The following is a 16,620-nucleotide window of genomic DNA, read 5'->3' as shown; positions in this document are numbered from 1 at the left end:
ATGTGGTACGAATGGATGGGGAAAAGAAATAAAGAAGGAAATAGAGTACAGAGATTAAGTATTAATTAATCAACAAAATCCATATGAACAGTATTACATTTAGTCTTAGAGATTTGAGCACTATTATCTTTAAGTGTTTTGAAATTAAATTTAGCTTTAAGAAACAATATCAAATAAAAGACAAGTAATAATGCATGTAGATGTATATATGTAAATAATTGCACCAATGAACCAAAAATGTATTGAATGTATCACTATATGTTATAATAAAAATCAAAAAAAAAAAAAGAAAGACATAATCTACCTAGAGAAATTCATGTCAGATTCACCAAGAAGACACTGAGAATAGAGATATTGCAATTGATGAGAAACACAACAATAAAGCACAAAGGGAGAGAAGTAGTGGGACTGAAACAAATTCCAAGAAGAGTGAGCGATCTGAGAAAAGAATATCAATTTCTCATGAAATGTTTGATAAAGAATAAATTTTAGATGGTTGATTCCAGAAGAAATATTGGTCAACTGGCAATAACAAAGATACAGATTAGACTCAGTAGAAAAAGCAGAGTTAGTTTATAAACAACACAGATGTCCAAGAGGAAGGAAGGTTGAGGGAAGAAAAAGGGGATGAACAACAGGCGGAGAAGAAAGAACAGCCAAGAGAGACAACGAAAGAACAAGAAGAGAGAGCGTTAAGAAAAGGAGCAAGGGCGAAAGAAGTTAAAGAACAAAGGGAGATAAGAACGACTAGATCGACAAAACAAATAAGAAATGGAAGAAAAAATTAAAATAATATCTTTGAATATAAATGGATTAAACTTGGCAATAAAGAGAAGGAAAATATTCAATAAATTAGAGAAGCTAAAATTAGAAATTATATGCTTACAAGAAGTGCATATTAGAAAGCAACATAAAAAACTTTTGGAGCAAATAAAATTAGGGACATTGTATACAACTTTGGCTGGTCAAAGCAAAAGAGGAGTAGCATTTTACATCAAACAGACAATACAATCCAAACAAATATATGAGGATGAGAAAGGAAGAATATTAATGGTAGAAATTGTAATAAAACTATTAAAAATATTACTTGTGGGTATATATGCTCCAAATGAAAAGAAGAATTTTATACAAAATTACACCGAAAAACATTAGAATATGAATATGAAGATATTTGCATAATTGGAGATTTTAATGCGATTGTTGATAATGAGTTAGATTATAAATCTATAAAAGTGAATAAAAAACCAAGAAAAACACTCCTGAAAACATTTTATACAATGGTAGACGAATTAAATTTACAGGATGCTTGGAGGAAAATAAATTTAAAGGAAAAACAATATACATTTTATTCAAACAGGCATGGTCAAGAATAGATATGATGTGGATGTCCATAGACTTAATATCCAAGATTGATATAGAAGCAAATATATGGGTAGATCACAATCCAATAATGATAACATGGAAAGGACAAGAAAAAGAATGAGATGGACATTAAATCAAAGCCTATTAAATGAGAAAGATTTTATACAATATATGAAAAAAGAATTGACTTTTTTCTTCAAAGAAAATAGAAAAGAAGAAACATCATTGCAAAATGTATGGGACACTACCAAAGCATATATAAGGGGTTTGGCAATGACATATGCAGGAAAAAGAAATAAACAGGACAGACAAACTCAAAAGAAGTTGGAGCAGGAATATAAGAGAGAAAGAATTGCAAAAAAATCCACAAGACAAAAAAATAAAAAACCTAATGGAATTGGGGAAACATAAATTGAATTTAATAAAAAAAGAAGACCTGGCATGGAAAATAAAAGCATCAAAGCAAAACTTTTTTGAAAATGCAAATAAACCAGGAAAGTGGCTGGCATACAAGATGAAGAAGGAAAAAGAAAGGAAACTGATAACTCAATTATTTGATCAAGAGGGAAAGATATGTTACCGAAATGAGGAAAAGAAAAAAACCTGAAGAAATTGTTGATAGGTAAGACGTTGTAGCAGACAATTTTGTGTACTGTGCTTAGATCGGACCACAGGCGTTGCAGTTCCAGATTGTCCAAACCCAAAATTTCAAGCCTGGAGGCATAGGGAATTCTATTGTGAGTAATTAAGCAGCAGATTTCTGAACACCTGGAAACGGAACGCTTACTAGAAGCCAGCATGGGTTTGTTATTAAAAACAGTTTGTGCCAAGCAAACCTTATTGCCTTCTTAGATAAAGTGACTAAATTAGTGTCAGGGTTCCAAGTAAAACCCAAAACAATCAAAACTCTGAGGCTAGAGTTTCCTCAAAGCATAATTTTATTAGGAATGTCATATTGGCACACCTGGTAAAAACCCAACTCTGAAGGACCCAGGGTTTTCCCCACCCAAATCAAAACCCAAAGTTCTTCCCCTCAGGTCACAAGTCCATCACACGGTCCAATCAGGTTGCAGTCCCAACTCCGGCTGGCTTTTGTCCATGCCCTCCAACACCTGTTACAGCGTCCTTGGCTTCCACAGGAAAGAATGCTATTTTGGCTACACATCCCCCAGCTATTTCTATCTACCCCCCTCATGTTTCCACAGCTCTACTCAGCCTTGCTGTGGCAGCCCTGAAGATGTTCCCAAAATGGCTTCAGGGCTGACACGCTTCACCCGCTCAGCTGAGAAGGACCTCCTGCAAGGATCCTGAAAATCAAAGAGGGTTATCCACATCACCATCAACCTCCCCCCCCCAGGTTGCCCCTTGGGCTTATGAAGGTGTTTGTCATGGAACTGCTTAATCAACCTGTCAGCTTTCACATCCCAACTCTTGACCCATGTAGCTTCAAGAAGGGGGTATCACTTCCAGTGGACTAGGTATTGCAAGCAGCCCTGATGCAAGTGAGAATCTAAGATCATTTTTGCCTTAGCTGAGAGCTGATGGCTGGCTTTAACAGGCTGCTATGGAACACTGGATGCACTTTCCCTAGCAATCATGGGAGTCTAAGCTGAACAATTACAGAGTTTGTCACTTTCACTATTGGGAACGGCCCTATGAACTTTGGACCCAGATTTGTTGACAAGTATACTTCGTCTCCAACATGGAAAGGAGGGTGGGGGGAGCGGCATTTGTGGCTTGCTCTTTATAGCTCTTCGCCGCTTCTACTAAATCCTGTTTTGTATTTTCCCAACCCTGTCTCAGCAAATCCATCCATTCATCCAAGGACATAGAAGAGGGCGACACCCTGGGTAATTCAGGCATGGGGAGAAACTCCATGCTACTAGTGACCTGGAAAGGGGTCAGTGCAGTGCTGCTATGCACTGCATTGTAGGCTACCTCTGTGAAAGGCAGCAGATCTGCCTAGGTGGATTGCTGGTAGTCTACATAACACCTCAGGTATTGCTCTACCATGGCATTCTCTCGTTCCACCGCCCCATTTCTGATTGGATGAAAAGCTGAGCTGAGCCCCTGGGTAGACCCTAGGAATTCCCTCCAGAAATTTGTGCTGAATTGGACCCCCATCAGAGATAATCCTGCAAGTAACCCATGTAACTTGTATATCTGTTTTATGAACATCCTAGCTAGTTTCTTGGTCAAAGGTAGCCCGGAGCAGGCTGTAAAATGGGCTTGCTTTGAAAATAAGTCAGTCACGGTCCAAATGACCGTATTTCTGCCACTCTCTGGGAGCTCAACTATAAAATCCATAGCAATCTCTTCCCAGGGTTGGCTTGGGTCTGCCACTTGCTGGAGGAGGCTCGTTCATTACCCTAGGGGTCATAGAATACATCTTTGGCTTAGGTAGCTTGGGCCCCAGCACAAACTCTATTGCATAGTCGATGGGTAAGTTGGGAAGGGTAGGATGTTGCTTTCTTGCTCGCTGAATGCATCAGCCAGGTCTCAGTACTCTTTGGGAACTTGGGGGCAGCCTGGTTGCGAGTCAGTGATTGTGGCAGCTTTCTTGCCAGGGCCCTATGGTGGCTCCAATGGGGCCTTGTCGCTAAGGGGGGCGGCAACGGTCCCACTCCTATCTTTAGCTTTCTATAGCCATCCTCCCACATGATGGCTGGGCCCCACTTGTCTAGCCAGGCGAAGCCCAGGATGACTGACTGTCATTTTTGGTGCCACTACAAAGCAGATGAGCTCCCAGTGGCCGCCCATTTCAAGTCTTACTGCCTCGGTGACTAGGGTGGCTGGGGCTCCGCCTATTAATGTTCCACCGACTTGTTCGAAGCAAACGGGCACACTGGGGGCGTCATGCTTATCCGTAGTTCCTGGACAGTGGAGAGGCTTATTAGGCATCTGGTACACCTGGTGTCTATAATGGCCTCTATGTCCCCTTGGGCTCCAATCCTGGGCACCACTATCTGCGATTTTATGGTGAAGAAGCAGATAGCTTCACTTACAATCGGGTCATCTTCGCTACTTTCACTGCTGTCACTTGTGGCAGCCAGTGGGGCTTCTGAAGCCGGAGTTTCCCCTCCTTGGGCAGAGGTGGGAGGAACCTCAATGGCTTGCCGAGAGAGTCTTCCCTTGTCCGCTGGCTTGCGCTGGGTCCTCTTCGCCTTGGGCCCCACTGGAGTTCAGGCTTGGGGAACTGGCACTGGGGCCAGGCTCACTGACGCTCGGTGGCCTTGTTGGCCACACCTGAAACATCTAATGGCTGCCGTTGGGGTCGGCTTTTGCTCCTCTGACTGCCTCTCTCTGGTTTGGCAATCCAAGGTTCACTTAGGCTTTTTGTCTGATGCAGCTTTTCGGTGCGGGTGACTCTCGAGGTCCATGGCCACCACCATCTGGTACCACTCCTGTATGTGCTCGAGGACCCCTCAGAAGGCACAAGTCTGCCGGAGGACCTGGTCTAGGGCCTCCTTGAAGTGGTGGACAAGGAGGTGCTCTGGCCAGTCTTGCAATTTTCCCGCCACTCTCTGGAATTCCCAGACTGGTTTTTCACGGGGTGGCCCTTTTGCTTGAGGTCTTTGATCTCAGCCTCTGCCTCTTGCCCCCGGGCTGTGTTTTCGAACCGGGTTTTCAGTAGCTGCAGGAACTTGTCAGCATCCTCCAGTTCAGGAGCTCCTTCGTCATGCAGTTGGGCCACCCACTCCACCGCTTCATCCTCCTTGTTGTCGACGATGTCCAAAATCATCTCTTGGTTGGACTGGTACTGGCCTCCGTAGCACTCGAGGTAGGACCAGATCCGATTCAAGAAGTACGCTAGCTTCCCTGGACTCCCATCAAAAATAGCTCTGGCATGGCCAGCAGCACTGGTGGCTGTAGAACTGGAGCCGGCTGAGAAGCAGGCGCAGGCATCCATTGGCACTGCATCCACCCTGGCCAGGGTAGTATGCCCAGCCAGGAGGCATCTAGTCCACCGGTGGCAGCCTTGAGGCAGACTGCCTGGCCTTGGTAGACCCATGGCCCCTTGCCAAAGTCCTGGTCTGGACTGGCCTAGGGGCCCGGGCGACTGGCTGGCAGCGGTCGTGGTTTGAGCTGTCATCCAAGTAGATCGGGCCCGGCGAGGGAGGCTTAGGCACAATCTGCTTTGTGCTGAGTGAAACAAGGGGGAAATTCTGCTCTGAGCAGTCACATTCCCTGGCCAGGGAAAGTGAATGTCAGTTGGGCCATGGCCAGGCTGACCCCCTGAGGGAGCTGGCCCAGGCTGCTGACACTCAGATGATCAAAACTCTCTGGCAGGCCTGCCAGGGACTGGCGTCTTGATGAGGGTTGGATTCCCCATTCTCTGGACTCGCTGATATCCAGGGGCCTCGTAGTTCTCTACTCGAAGACCATGGTGCGCTCTGCCGCCTCAAGCCGAGGCGATCTGGGGTTCCTGGAACACCGGCCGGCTGGTTAGGTCCTCCTCCACCCGGTACAATTCCTGGTGCACCAGGAATCCGATGCTGCCTCCCGAGCTGTCGCCCCACTGGTAGAGCTCCTGAGCTGATGGCCAGGCCACCTGCTCCTTGGGCCGGGCACCAAGCTGGTGCTCAATCTCCACCACTGCTGCTTCCACCTGCTCAGCTGCCAAGAGGAAACAAGCTCCCAAAGCTGTCCCCACAGGTTGCTCCAGTTCCCGTGGATCTGCTTGTGTTGGAAGATTTCTCTTCCATCGTCTTCTCCATCTTCTCTGAGTCTTCCTGCTGCCCGGTCTTCCGGGTAAGCGGCCGGAGCTCAGGACCCTGGACAACAGCCCCGTAGGTGCGGGGAGCTTTTCGGTTGTTTTTATTAGGAGAGTGTCAGGGTTCCAAATAAAAACCCAAAGCAATCAAAACTCTGAGGCTAGAGTTTCCTCAAAGCATAATTTTATTAGGAATGTCATATTGGCACAGCTGGTGAAAACCCAACTCTGAAGGACCCAGGGTTTTCCCCACCCAAATCAAAACCCAAAGTTCTTCCCCTCAGGTCACAAGTCCATCACATGGTCCAATCAGGTTGCAGTCCCAACTCTGGCTGGCTTTTGTCCACGCCTCCAACACCTGTAGAGCGGCCTTTTTCCCACTGGAAAGAATGTTATTTTGGCTACACATCCCCCAGATATCTCTATCTACCCCCTCACATTCCCACAGCTCTACTTAGTTTTGCTGTGGCAGCCCTGAAGATGTTCCCAAAATGGCTTCAGGGCTGACAATTAGTGGATCAAGGAAATGCTGTGGAGATAGTATACTTAGATTTCAGTAAGGCATTTGACAAAGTAGACAGCCTATTTATTGATAAGATAGAACAATATGGGATGGACAGTACTGCCACCAGATGGATTCACAACTGGCTGACTGAGTAGTCCTGGAACTACATCTACATGTAGGGAGGCATTCATTGGGTACCACAAGCTTCTGTTTTAGGGGCAGTGTTCTTCAACTTCTTCATAAACGATCTAGATGAGGGGATAGGGGAGCTCATGAAATGTTCAGAACACCAAGCTGGGGCGAATTATTAACACTTTGGAAGATAGGCTCAAGATTCAGAAGGATCATGATAGACTTGCGCATTGAGCCTTATTCAGCAAGACACAGTTGAGCTTTATTCAGCAAGTCAGGAAAAAACAATGCATAGCCATAGTAGAGACAGTACCTGGCTCAACTACATTAACTCTGAGAAAGATCTTGGTGTCCTAGTGGACACCAAGGTGTGCTGCAACTGCCAAAAAAGCCAATCCAGTCCTAGGCTGCATCAACAGAAGGATAGTATTAAAACCATGAGAAATCATTGCACCGCTGTATATTGCACTTAGAATACAGGTAGTCCTCGACTTACAACCATTCATTTAGTGACTGTTCTAAGATACAACAACTGAAAAATGTGACTTACAACCGTTGCAGTATCCCCATGGTCATGGGATCTAAGTTCGGGTACTTAGCAACTGGCATGTATTTATGACAGTTGCATTGTCCTGGAGTCATGTGATCACCGTTCGTAATCTTCCCAGCCGGCTTCTGACAAAGTCAATGGGGGAAGCTAGATTTGCTTAGCTACAGTGTGATTCACTTAACAACTTCTTAAAAACTTCCAGTGATGGAGCACCCACAACTTCTGGAGACAATTTAAATTTAAAACCTACAAACTACAGTAATATATATTAATCTCCAAATAAAAGCAAGGCGACACAATGTTATAGAATGCTTTATTTAGATAATGGCTAGCATTTCACCAAGCAGTTTCAAGACAAATGCAAAAAAAATATCTTTGCAAAGTACTGTACTTACAAACAGAATAGTTTGCAAAGTATAGTACTTAAAAAGCAGAGCAGCTCCCAGAGTGCTTACAAACAAACAGTACAGTAGTATAGAATAACAAAAAAGAATATTTTAAAATAGAAGCAATTTTAGCACTCAATTCTAGCACTAGTCCTCAAGCCCCCACACCACCCAAAAACTCAAAAAACAAACTCGGTGCCGCACCAGCTGCAAAAATCATTGGATATTGTTTGGCCATGTGACCAGGGACAAAAAAAACCCTAAAACCCTATCGGCTTCAGGAAAGTGCATGTTGTAATCCCAAATGGCACAGGCAAGTCACAGTTAAAAATGGCTGCTGCTGCAGCAGTGGCTGACTCCAAGTCACATGGTTACAGGGGCCTCTTTTTGATCACAGTTTTGAATTTCTAACTTAAGTACCCTTTCAGAATAAATTTGTTCTTGTGAAAATTCTGTAAATGAACTTTGTCAGGGCATTGATTAATCCCATGTTTGGCTCTGGGACAAATCACCCTGGTTAGAGGATGGATCGTGGCTTATTCCTTGTTGCAATATTCTGAAAAGAAATCCCGAAGAAAAGTTCTCTAATAAAACTCATTTATTTGTTATAAAGAAAATAAAACACCTCACTAACTAAGAAAGATAATTGCTACATTTTGGCAAGTGAGGTCTCCTGCCAGTCCAGCCGGACCTCTGGCAAGAGAACAAAGGAAGGAGTGTGTGAAGCAAGTGAAAGAATGCGGACATGCGTAGTAAAATACTGATAAGGAACTTGGCAAACTACAGTAAGTCTATTAGTCCAAAAATAATGAGCTCAGCTGGTAAATAAAATAACGCAGTGACATTCCCCTTCTTTGCCAGTTGAGCGAAAATCAGGTACATCATCAAATAAGGCACATCTTCTTACACAGATAGTCGTGTTGAGCTGCTGGAAGTGGTTTGTTGAGCATATCAGCAATTTGATCATGTATAGATACATATTGCATTTTAACAAAACCTTTTTTCACTAAATGTTTTATGTTTTGATAACGAATGTCAATGTGTCTGGACCTAGAACCTGTGAAATGTGATTCAGAAATATAAACCACCGATTCATTGTCTTCCATCACGGTGATCGGTCGGATCGGGTGTGTCCAGATATCTGTGACTAAAGCATCAAACCAAGTTAGAGAATTACATGCATCTGAAACACAAGCATATTCAGCTTCAGTAGATGAACAAGAAACAAAATTCTGTTTACGCACTTGCCAATAAACAGGACATCCATTTAAGAACATCATATAACCTGAAGTAGTTTTACGTGATTTCTTATCACTTGCCCAATCAGAATCTGCATAACAACATAATTCTGCATAATCAGTATGTGTTGGTTCTAACAATAACTTCATGTGTTTAGTGTATTTTAGGTATCTCAATAATTTCTTAATGCATGTCCAATGAAACTGTTTTGCCTTACCTACGTGTCGAGATAAGAGATTAACACTAAGTGCAATGTCGGGTCTGGTCCAACTACTAATGTACAATAATGACCCAATGACTGAACGATAAAGTGTTTGATCCTCGAACTCAGGACTTGCTTCTTGTGTCAAGCTGTGAAAATCTGTTTGCATGGGTGTCTTTGTTGTGTTAGCATCTTTCATGTTGCAATGATGCAAAATTTGTTCAATTTTATCTTCTTGTGAAAGACTAAACCCCTTCTGTGTTTTTTCAATTTGAACACCTAAGTAAGTGCTAATGTGACCTAATGATTTCAATGTGAAGTATCTCTGCAAAGCTTTGGCAAAAATTTCACTCATTTGCTTATTTGGACCAATATAAACAATATCATCAACATAAACAAGAACTATCTCATATGCATTGTTAGATCTTTTTGTGAACACGCACTCATCAGTTTCGGACTTAATAAAGCCCATTGAATTTAGTTTGTCAGTAAGACATAAATACCACATTAAACCAGATTGTTTCAGACCATAAAGACTTTTGTTTAGGAACCAGGTATCCCCTTCTTGCTGTCGGAATCCTGGAGGACTTCTCACGTAGATCTCTTCATCTAGGTCTGCATGCAGATAAGCCGTGTCAACATCAAACTGGAAAACTTCTAAACCAAGGATAGTTGCAGTTGCTAAAGCAATTTTTACACTCTCAGTTCTGACTGTCGGTGAGTAGGTATTTGTATAGTCCTCAGGATAACGTTGAGCGAAACCCTGAGCTACAAGTCTGGCTTTGTACAATGACTCACCATTTGGTTTCTTTTTGATTCTGTAGACCCATCGAGTGCCAATGACCTTTTTGTTTGCTGGAGGTTTTGCAGGTGTAAACACTTTAAGTTTCTTTAGACTGTCCATTTCAACCTGCATTGCTTCATACCATTTGTCTTGCTCTGAATCAGGGAGCTGCTTGATTTGTGTGAAATTATCAGGTGGAACTGTAACATTGCAAATCAAAGGCAAGGGTGCTTTTGTCAGTTGCCAAGAATATCGTTGTGGAGGGATCTCTTTTGTGACCCTCTTGGAACGTCTCGGAACAACTGTCCAATCTTCTTCTGGTTTGTCCTCGTCCTCACTTTCGTCGCTAGCGTCAGCATCCGCGGCTTGCGAAGACGGAACATTGGGTTGAGAAGAACTGGTGGGATCTTGATCATCAATCTGCGTGGCATCAGCAGTATCATCTCTAGGAAAATAAACTCCAGGATCATTGGAATGAATCCTGGACCAGTCAACATCTTCTTCAAAATTAGCAGATTGGGAAATCACAATTGCATGTTTAGAGTCAATAAATCTGCTCCATTTTGAGTTATCATCAATACCCATAAATCTCAGTCTCTTTGCTGCTGGACTTCCTTTTCTTCTTTGAGCTAAGGGAATGTTCACCATAGCGTATGAACCAAAAATATGAATGTTTTTAAGATTGGGCTTGTAGCCATACAACATGAAGAAAGGAGTCTGATTTGTTACACTGTACGGTTAACAATGTAATTTGCATATTTTATAGCTTCACCCCAGTATATCTTACCAAGGTTGGCGTCTTCTAGGAGACAACGCATCATGGTTTGCAGGACCCCTTGTCTTCGTTCTGCGACTCCATTATCAGCCGGTGTGTAAGGGGCCGAAGTCTGATGAATAATTCCATTCTTACGCATCCAGTCCTGGAAACGCTGAGACATGAACTCGGCACCATGATCACTCTGGATTCTGGCGATGCGAACTTGGTGTTGGGTAGAAACAAGGGTTGCAAAGTCTTTAAAGATCTGAAAAGTCTCAGATTTTTCTTTCATAGGATATACATATCCATATCTAGAGTAATTATCAACAATTGTTAGAAAATATTTTCTACCACCAAATGATGGCGGGAAGGGACCAACTATGTCAATATGAACCAAATCAAAAATGCGTGTTGACAGGCGTGTAGCGTGTTTGGGAATGGCTGCTGCTTTGGATTTGGCCTTTTTGCAGACAGCACAATCCAAAAACACCTTACACCCCTTTAGATCCAAACCTTTTGCGAACTCCGGCATCTTCCTAAGAACACGGAAACTGGCATGCCCCAATCTTCTATGCCATTTGTGGATACACCTGGAATGCAAAGGTTTACCAGTTAGTGAATTCTTAACATTAACATTTTTATGCGGAACCTCAGGCTTGCTCTGAGCAACCTGTTTACCAATTCTATTTTTGTTGGGTTTAGGAGCCTTAGGAATAGCAACAGGATCTCTCTCTGGAGCATCTCTCTCTGGGCCTGTGCTCTCCTTTTTTGGAGTTTGTATACTTGCCTGTGTTTGCAGTTTAGGCTTTGGCTTTAAATAATAAACACCACCAATTAATATGGTTCCAGCAACAATATCTCCATCTTTAACTATGTAACTTGCATTTTCAAGGTGGTGAACCTGGAATTTTAACATTCTAGACAGGTGACTCTGACTAAGCAAGTTACTGGTTGCTGTTGGTATGTAATAAACATCAGGAATGAATGCATCGAGCTCTTCAACATAAACAGTTCCTTTTCCTTTGACCTGACAAGGATGATTTGAAAAAGAATAAAGTTCACGTAGTTCAGGTTCAGGCTCATGCATTTCTGTGAAAAGTTCCTTTCTGTAGGTAACATGCAATGCTGCACCACTGTCCAAAGTGCACAGGAGTCGTCTGTCGTACTCTGGTTGAGGTTGTGGATCATTGGTTAAAGCCAGTGTGGCGAGTGGAGTTTGTGGATCACGCCGGGGACCACGACGACCTTGTCTTCCGCCTCTGCCTCTGCCTCTGGAATCTGTTCCTCTGGGCTGGTACGTGACGGGAGCTGGAACTCGTTGGGGACAATCCCGGGTGGCATGTCCCACACGATTGCAGGTGTTGCACCTTGGCATCCTTGGAGCGTAGGTCCTTCCTCGGAAGGGGTGCCTAGCTGGAGCTCTTGATGCGGGTGGTCCTCTCAAATGTGGCGTGGCCAACATGAATGCCTCTTCTTCAATTAAAAGTCTACAGACATTGTCCACTGTGCGTTGAGCAATTGGGACTTGGTTAATTTTTGTAACAGCATCTTTCCATTCATAATTCAAAGAGTTAATAATGATGCTGATCATTTGAATATCTTCAATGTTATGGTCTCTTTCTCTCAATTCTATTCTCAGACCTTTCAGTTTGGTCAAATGTCCTCCAATTTGTTCACTGGGTTTCAATCTCGAACCGTGGAGTTCAGACATGAGTAAACATGAAGATTCAATTGAGACAGGCCTGTAGCAATTTTCCAATTCAGCCCAGATTTGTCGGGCTGTTGTGTTTGGTGGAAAAGTGACCTGCAGTTCAGTATCCATGGACATCAATAATGTTGTGCAAGCCCTTATCTCTAAATCTCTTATTGCAAAATCCCATGGTTGTGCAGGAGGGTTAAAAACCATGCAGTGAGTGCCTTCTCTAAGAAGCAATAGTGTAATCTCACTGACCCAGGCTTTATAATTGTATCCTAACATTTTTAGTTTTGACTCACCAGTTAGTGGAGAGACAGAAAATGCCTGGTAAGGAGCCTGCATTTGATATGCTGGCTGTGCTGGCAGAAATGCCTGTGGTATTTGCTGTGCCTGTTGTGGACCTAAAAATGGTCTTGGTTGTGCCATTGGAGGTGGGCCAGGAGCTGGCCCTATTTGCACTTGTGGCTGGGGCACATATGCAGACATTTGTAGCTGCTGTGGCTGATGCACTGGAATCTGCTGTATTCCAGTTGCCATTTGTGCTTGATCTGCAATATTGGCATGACCTGCTGGGGATGCAGTCATTTGCCTTTGCTGCACTAAGCATGGCTGTGTTCCATCTAAAAAGACACCAACACTACCAGGGGTTTTTTGAGTTTGGGCCTGTGGAAACACTTGTGGCATTTCAGCTTCCTGTAGTAAATTACTTTCGCCAGCAGATGGTGCTGCACCTTTAGCTTCGGGCAGCCCAGTTACAAGAAATGACTGCGTGGCAGGTTTACATGTAACTTGATCAGGGAGACTTTCATGTGACTATGCAGTGCTCTTTGCCTTAATTGGCTTGACACAGAATCCACCAGGGGGAGTGTCTTTGGCTCTGAGGAAGAAGACAATATGGCGCTTTTTGAAAATCTTAAGTCACGAGATTCTCCCTTATCTTGCTCAAGTATAGATATAGCCATTTTTGCCTGGGATAGCTCCTGTTCATAGAATTTTATACGGTCACGATAGGCTTTCATAGCCAGCTCATCCAGGGTGAGCTTAGAGTTTCGAGGAGAATAATGAATTGTTTCTCTCTCTGCATGAGAGTAATTTTGCTCGGCAGTTTGCTTTGGCCTTGCACCGAGCGTTACAAATTCAGAAGGTTCTGGGAGGACTTTTTGAGAGCATGCATATTCAGAAGAAGACGTCACTGACCTCAGTTCCAGTACGTTATCTTCAAAAGCAATTTGTCTGTTATCTCCCTTCGTTCCTTCTCCCACGGCTTCTTCTTGTTCCAGGCGTGTGGCTGTAGTAAGGGGCTGGAAATCTGAAAAACTCCTTTCTGCCACCTTCTCAGCAAAATACATTTTGTATTTGTTTTTCTTCTGTTTCAGCATCTTAGCAAAATAATTAGCATACCTCAGTAGCTAAAAACTAATTGCCTATGCGCTCTTATCAGAAATAACAAAACAAGGAAAAAAGCCATAAATCAACCGTCCGAGCTACCAGATGTCAGGGCATTGATTAATCCCATGTTTGGCTCTGGGACAAATCACCCTGGTTAGAGGATGGATCGTGGCTTATTCCTTGTTGCAATATTCTGAAAAGAAATCCCGAAGAAAAGTTCTCTAATAAAACTCATTTATTTGTTATAAAGAAAATAAAACACCTCACTAACTAAGAAAGATAATTGCTACATTTTGGCAAGCGAGGTCTCCTGCCGGTCCAGCCGGACCTCTGGCAAGAGAACAAAGGAAGGAGTGTGTGAAGCAAGTGAAAGAATGCGGACATGCGTAGTAAAATACTGATAAGGAACTTGGCAAACTACAGTAAGTCTATTAGTCCAAAAATAATGAGCTCAGCTGGTAAATAAAATAACGCAGTGACACTTTCATACATGGGGGATTACTTGTATATGATGAACGCTTAAGGGAACTAGGTATGTCTAGCTTATTAACTGATCAAAGAGAGATTCAACTGAGAAATGAGAGATTTTCTGACCGTGAGAACAATCAACTAATGCAACAGCTTGCCTTCAGAAATTGTGGGAGCTTCATCATTAGAAGCTTTCAAGAAGAGACTGGACTGCCATCTGTCAGAAATGGTGTAGGGTCTCCTGCTTGGACCGGGGGGGTTGGACTAGATGACCTATAAGGTCCCTTCCAACTCTTGTTATTCTGTTAACAAAGATGATTAGTGGTGACATGTTAGCTGTCTTCCAATACATGAAGACAGTGGTGGGATTCAAATAATTTAACAACCGGTTCGCCCAGGCTCAGGTTGACCGTCAGGGGAGGTGTGACCCATCCCTGTCTTGCAGCTCCACCGTACATGCGGGATGAGCCTCCTGCAATGGTCAACCTAACCCTGGGCAAACCGGTTGTTAAATTACACACACACACACACACACACTGCTATCAAAAGTGGATCCTGGGTGCTGCACTGCAATGGAGAAATGGGAAATGGAATAGCCGGCATGAAGGAAGGAGGAGGAGTAGGGAGAAGAAAGAGGGAAAGCGGCCTTCCCTCCGCGCCAGCCGATTTTCCCATTTCTCCATTGCAGTGCAGCTCTGCGCTGTAGAATTTGCCCCACCAACCACCGCCCAGATGACCTCTCTTCCCCCAAGCATTTCTTTGCTACCTGATTTCCAGCTCCATCGTGTTTCTCCATCACATTTCTCGCCGTCATGTACAGGGAAACAAAGGTTTGTGGAGCTTAAAAAAAATAAAGTTCAATCAATCAAATCCAATTTTGCAAGATCTTTTTTTTCCGCGAGAAGTTGGAAATGATTGATTGAACTTTTTTTTTAGTCCCACAAACTTGTTTCCCTGCACAGGAAGGCGAGAAATGCAATGGAGAAACAGGACGGAGCTGGAAATCAGGTAGGCAAAGAAATGCTTGGGGGACGTGAGGGCAACTGGGCACTAGGTGCTGAAATGGGCCCGTTTCTCTCCAGCAGCTGCCCAAGCCTACTGGAGGGAAGGGCAGCATCTACCGGCACTTAAACGCGGTGGCATTCCAGCTCTGGCTGGGAAGGGGCAGCCAGCATGGGCGCTGCAGCCAGGACGCCCGCTCGCTTCAGCACCCTCCCCGACCCTCTGGAGCTCCGCTGGCGCTTTGGCCCTGGGCTGCCACCTTATGCTCAGGCCCCGCCCCTGCTGCCTGAGACAGGTTTTGCCTGAGTGACGTGATCAAAGGTTTCCGTCTCTCCTCTCTTGGACTTTTGGGGAGGGTTTTTTTCCCCCGCCTGGAAGGAAGTTGAACAAAAACCAGACGTGTTCCAGAAAATACAGATTTTCCAGAACACGTCTAACCCGTTCACAGAACTCAACAAAAAAATTATGTATCGGTTCTGCTGAACCGGTGCGAACCTGTTGAATCCCACCACTGCATGAAGGGCACTCACAGAAAAGAAATGTGATATTCTCCAAAGCACCCAAGAATAGAACAAGAAGCAATCAGTGGAAGCTTGGATACAGAGCCATCCAACCTGGAACTAAGAAGAAATTTCCTGACAGTGAGTGCTCCCATCACTGGATATTTTGAAGAAAAGATTGGACATTGATTTGTCCTGGCATAGTATAAGGTCTCTTGCCTTGGGTGGGGGTTTGGCTAGAAGATCCCCAAGGTCCCTTTCAGGCCTATGATTCAATGTTTCTAGTGCAGTTTATTAAAAGGGGATAATACAGACTAGTGAAATAAATTAAGGTATAGATTTTAGTGATCTTAGATATTTCATTTTGCGATAATTCTTTTTTTCAAAGTTAATATTTCTCTTCTATTCTTAGATTTGTGATATTGCAATTAATTGGGCTGGAGGACTGCATCATGCCAAGAAGTTTGAGGTAATAGTCAAGTCTGCTTCATTATGAAGGCATAGTGGTTCCTTTTAACTAACATACAGTAATTTCTTTATTTTCATTCTCCAGGCTTCTGGGTTTTGTTACGTGAATGACATTGTGATTGGCATTTTGGAGCTTCTCAAGTAGGTATTCTTGTTTGCATGAATAATTCACCACAGTACAAAGTGTCCCCCTGGGGTTCTAAATATAGATATACGAGGTCTCTTTCCATGTGCTAAAAATTAAAAATGCCCAAACATTACAAAATGTTGGAAAACTCATCTCAGAATTCATCATAAACTAAAAGAAAGAAAGAAAAGTAGAAAGAATAAAAAAGTGCAAAGAAAAAAATGTAGAGAAAAGAGATAAGAATATAGTAATGAAAGAGAAAAAATATATATAAAGTGACTTCCAACATTGATCGCAACAATTTTTAACAATTATGGTAACTTTTCACCTCTAATTTAC

At 43.4% G+C, this 16,620-nt stretch overlaps 1 protein-coding gene across 6 annotated transcripts in view; it reads left to right on the top strand.

Annotated features, from left to right (window-relative positions):
* Positions 1-16,620, top strand: part of HDAC3 (histone deacetylase 3) — a 187,172-nt gene that overhangs the window by 139,523 nt on the left and 31,029 nt on the right. For all 6 annotated transcript variants that reach the window (XM_060686757.2, XM_060686756.2, XM_087891208.1 and 3 more), the window contains 2 exons: positions 16,099-16,155; positions 16,240-16,295. In XM_060686757.2, coding sequence (XP_060542740.1) covers positions 16,099-16,155; positions 16,240-16,295 — 113 coding nt within the window. The remainder of the gene's footprint in view (positions 1-16,098; positions 16,156-16,239; positions 16,296-16,620) is intronic.

This window comes from Pantherophis guttatus, chromosome 3 (genome assembly GCF_059756535.1).
Source record: "Pantherophis guttatus breed Tessera chromosome 3, ASM5975653v1, whole genome shotgun sequence".
Lineage (NCBI taxonomy): Eukaryota > Metazoa > Chordata > Lepidosauria > Squamata > Colubridae > Pantherophis > Pantherophis guttatus.
The sequence above is the reverse complement of the archived record's forward strand: the minus strand, read 5'-3'. Positions and strand labels throughout refer to the sequence as shown.